The 4565-nt window shown below is 26.2% G+C and overlaps 1 protein-coding gene across 1 annotated transcript in view; it reads right to left on the reverse strand.

Moving 5' to 3' along the window:
• LOC101515442 (uncharacterized) overlaps nt 1-1413 on the reverse strand; it is a 7706-nt gene extending 6293 nt beyond the window's left edge. Inside the window, exons 1-3 of the mRNA XM_073369331.1 lie at nt 1204-1413; nt 1028-1109; nt 767-877 (exon numbers count right to left, since the gene is read on the reverse strand). Coding sequence (XP_073225432.1) covers nt 767-877; nt 1028-1109; nt 1204-1281 — 271 coding nt within the window. The 5' untranslated portion in view covers nt 1282-1413. The remainder of the gene's footprint in view (nt 1-766; nt 878-1027; nt 1110-1203) is intronic.
• Nucleotides 1414-4565: the final 3152 nt, after the last annotated feature.

The following is a 4565-nucleotide window of genomic DNA, read 5'->3' on the forward strand; positions in this document are numbered from 1 at the left end:
GAAAGAGTGCAAAGAAAACTATAGTATAATTATGAGGTCAATAATTGTAAGAGGAGTTTTGAAAAATTAATAGAAATTATTGACAAATTTATTGATATTAACCAAATTACTAGCTACTTTTCTCAATACCCGTGAATTAAGTACTAAATGAATCTTATGAACCTAGAAGTCTTGGAACCTTATGCTTAAGCTATGAACATACAAGAACGGTTACAAGGCTATCAATCTATCATATATTCATTTGAACCAGATGACAATGAATTCCAAATGATAATGCAATTCATAAGTGAAAATTTTCGAAACTGTACTAGCCTGAATAAAAGTAAAATGCACTATTTTCATTGACAAGGAACCGTGTTGCTACAACAGGGGGGAAATTGTTACACTGAATTGCAGCATAATTACTTTGATTAATAAATTAATGAATCCATCTCTGGTGCTTTGTAAGGTCACTCAGATGTAGGAATATAATTGACAATCAAAGGGCGCTAAATTTCAGCTCGCCCTCACTACTAAAAAACCCAAGCTTCAGAAAGTGTATTTCCTGGCGGCATAAATTGTCTGGAAGTTCAGAACTGCACATAAATTAGTGTTTTTTCCAAATGTGTATACCCGTACTCATGTTGGCAGTGGGTAAAGTTTTTCCCGAAATCAAAAGTGCAAGTACATTGTGGTGGATACAGTATCATGTAAACGTTCATCCTTCGATATTTTAGAAAAACCTGCTTAAGAAAGACATGAAGAAGAGAGTGATAGGACTATGTACCCCTTTTCTTCAGGCCGTTAAGAACCTTCTTGATAGTGACTCCAATGGAAGAATTATGAACTCCAAGCTCTTTGGAACCTATCCTCTTCCATTCAGGGACCTTCTTATTTCCTTCACCAATTAAACAAAAAATAATAATCCAGAATTACACAATACAAAAACCCTAATTCAAAATTCCAATAACTCAGTTAAAAAAAAGTAAAAAAATAAAAAATAAATCCTGAGTTCACTACTAACAATTGAGTTGAGTCTTTCACTTGCCTTCTTCACGAATTGATCCGTTATCATTTTGGTTCGTGAAATTCTCAGATGCCTCAACCGCAACAAAAGATTTCGGCACAACCTTGAATGAAATGAATAATTAAAGAAGGAGCGAGATAGATAGTAATAATGAAGATGAAAATGAGTGGGGATTGAAATTGTGAGACGAAAGGCACCTTACGAAGATATTGGAAGGGAGTGAGACGAAGATGAAGAGTGGATTGGTGTACGAATTTTGAAGCGAGGAACGCCATGGGAGAAATCAACAGAGATGTACCATATTAATGAATGTAGATAAATAAAGCTTTGCAACTTACACAGTTTGCATTGCGCTTCACTTCTTAGCATTCAGCTAACGCGTAGGGTTTGGGGTTTAACGAGAAGTTTTGAAATATTTTTATGTTTATGAGTAAAAAAAGTTCTTGCAATGTTTTTTATGAAAAATTACTCTTCAATTCTTTTTTCTCTTTCTATAATTTTCAATAGAAATAAGTTATGTAATTTTGGAGTACAAATTAAGAGGTAAATATAGTTTGATGAAAGATTATTTTAGATAAGGTTCAAATTTGAGTTACTCTATATTTTTCTATTTCAGTTAAAATTAGTTAAGTAATTGAGTTCAATTATTTGTTGGTGTGGATTAATCTAACTCAATAATAGTGGTTAATCAAAACCCTATTTTCATGGAAGTTTAACTCAATAAATTTGTTATTAACAAGGTATTTTTATTTAGATAAAAATGAGGTGTTTATTGGATTAAAAATAATCATGTTGTTTCTCTAAATGATTCTCGTGTTTTAAATACTATAATTTTGTAATTATATTTTTTTACTATAAAATTTATTTATTTTGATATGTATGGTTATTAAATTAACTTATTTAATAAAACGTTTTTGAAAGATTGAGTCGGAAAAATTGAGTTTATTAAACATATAATTAAAAAATTGTAAAAATATGATCCATTTAAACACTAAAATGAAAGGACTTTAACTACACATGCTCATTAGATATCTTTTAATTTAATTTAGTTTAAAGTTTTAAACAAAGTTAATAAAAAATCTAGACGAAAAACTAATATGTGGCATTATGACACATGTTAATAATTTAAAGGTAAAAAATTTACTCTCCAACTCGTTTTTTAAACTCTTTAAAAAATTTAAAAATGTGTCCACCATGAAATTAACTTTTATTCTTAATCAACTGTTACCACAAATTTGAACACATAATTATTGAATTATATATTTTATAAAAAAAAATTTTCACCACTAAAACAAGATAACAATTCTAAATACAAAAATTAAAATTAAAATAAATAAATAAAAACAACGAGGTAACAATCGTAGAAAAAATAAAAATTCAAGGACATGTTTGACAAACTTTTTTATTTTAGATTTTAGCTTTTTAAAAATTGTTTTATGAATTTAATTTGAAAAACTCTTTTAAAGAATAAACTTGAAGAAAATATTTGTTTGAGTGACTTATTTTTAAAAACAGTTTTAAAAATGAGAAAAAGAGAAAAATTATTTGGTAACTTAATTTTTTTTAAATAGTTTTTTAATGGAGAATTAAAAAAAACTATTTGATAATATAATTTTCGAAATTTGTTTTTCTTACATTAAATTATAAATAATAAAAAAATAAAAAAATTCATCTAATAACATTTAAATACAAATAAAATATTTTAGTATAATTAATAAATATATATTTATTAATATTTTAATAAACACCTGTCCATTATTATTCACTTACTTAATTTTTTATAGAATAAGATTAATTGCAAGTGAATAGAGTTTTAAATTCAATTTTTATATACAAATATATTATTTTATCACTGTTTTAAAATCCAATTGAAGAAAAAGGTATATAAAAATTTAACATAAATATTATCTACCAATAACATAAAAATTAAGTGGAACCAACACAAGTGTTTAGGAAATATCTACCAAGATTGTATATAATAAAATTTAAAAGATAGTAATTTGTACAATTAATTGTGATGGTGTATCCACATCCTATATTTAATATGATTCACTCATTGCCGTTTCAACTGCATCTTCATCAGATAACCTAGTTAAGTTGTTATCGTTTAAGTTTGTTCCTTCTATGTCTTGACTTTTCATTCACCCTTTCATGTTCTATAGGATCCTTGTCTTTTAGAAATCTAAAAAAAAAAAACCTATGTGAAGAAAAAGAAAAGAAAATCTAACCAAATAAATTATTAGAGAGAGAATAGAGAACACAACAATGATCAAGGAGAGTGAATGAGGCGGATGAACTTGATCGAACCGTAAGCTAGGGTTTAAATTGCAATCTAAAGTTAGAGTCACGAGCCATCGTTTCTACAAAGTGTAATGGCTCCATACGCGTACTTAACAACTTTTTTTTAGTTTTGTGTATTTTATAAGTTGAACATAATTATAATTATGATATTAATAAAAATTAATTATTTTTCACGTTTTTTCTTTTTAAAACTTAAAATTGAAAAATGAGATGTAAAATACAATTTATTAAAAATAATTTTACAAAATGATTTTTAAAAATAAATAATTCAAATAAAATTTATAATTTTTAAAAACTAAAATGTAATTTTTGAGACGAAAATCATACATACACCAACATTTTATGTTTATGTTGTAATCTAATAAAGTTACGATTCTATTTCTTGTATTTGTTTTTTAGGGCTTAAGTTATTTCTATTTAATTTTTTATTGGACTAGGCTTATTTGGATTTAACAAAGCTGTAGTTAAGTTTAGTATTGTTGGTTTTAGATCACCAACAATAGTTTTTTTTTTTGGGTTTATATATTTTTGCGTCAAAGTACTCATGTTGAAATTTGTGGTTGGGAGTTGTTATTTGCACCACTCATTTTTCTAACACATCAATCTTTATACTAGTTACTTTCTTACAAAAATACCTCTCTCATTCGTGCAATTTACCAATTCTTGATGGTGCAACTATTATTTTAACAAAAAATAATGTTTTAGTTCTCCATTCTATTAATTGAATATTTAGTCTCTCAATCTAAAATTCAACTTTTTATGGAATTTTCACCCCACACCATTTTAAGGTTATTTTCTTTTATGTGATATATTCATTAATTACATGACAATGTTTATATGGTCACATTTCTAATTAATATTTTTCTTTACTCATTAATTATTATTTGTAAAATATATAATTATTAAAATCAAATAAAAATGATAAAATTAGATTGAACAATTGAAAAAGATTAACTCATAATAACTTCATTAAACATATATTCCAACTACTCCATTACATCATTTGAGAAAACACAAACCACCACAATCATAAGCACTACAAACATAAACAACTTACAATCAATGATTCAATCGTGAAAAACTTAGAACCAACCTCCAACTAATTTCAGACCATAAACATCTAAATTGAATCCCTAAAAAACCTATTTCAATATGGTTGTTCCACCAAAACAAATTGTTTTTTGTATATCCTTTGTCAACAAAAATATGAGTTATTGTATTAAATTGACCGGGGATTCTCATTATATTGCACTCTTTC

Source organism: Cicer arietinum, chromosome 5 (assembly GCF_000331145.2).
Source record: "Cicer arietinum cultivar CDC Frontier isolate Library 1 chromosome 5, Cicar.CDCFrontier_v2.0, whole genome shotgun sequence".
Lineage (NCBI taxonomy): Eukaryota > Viridiplantae > Streptophyta > Magnoliopsida > Fabales > Fabaceae > Cicer > Cicer arietinum.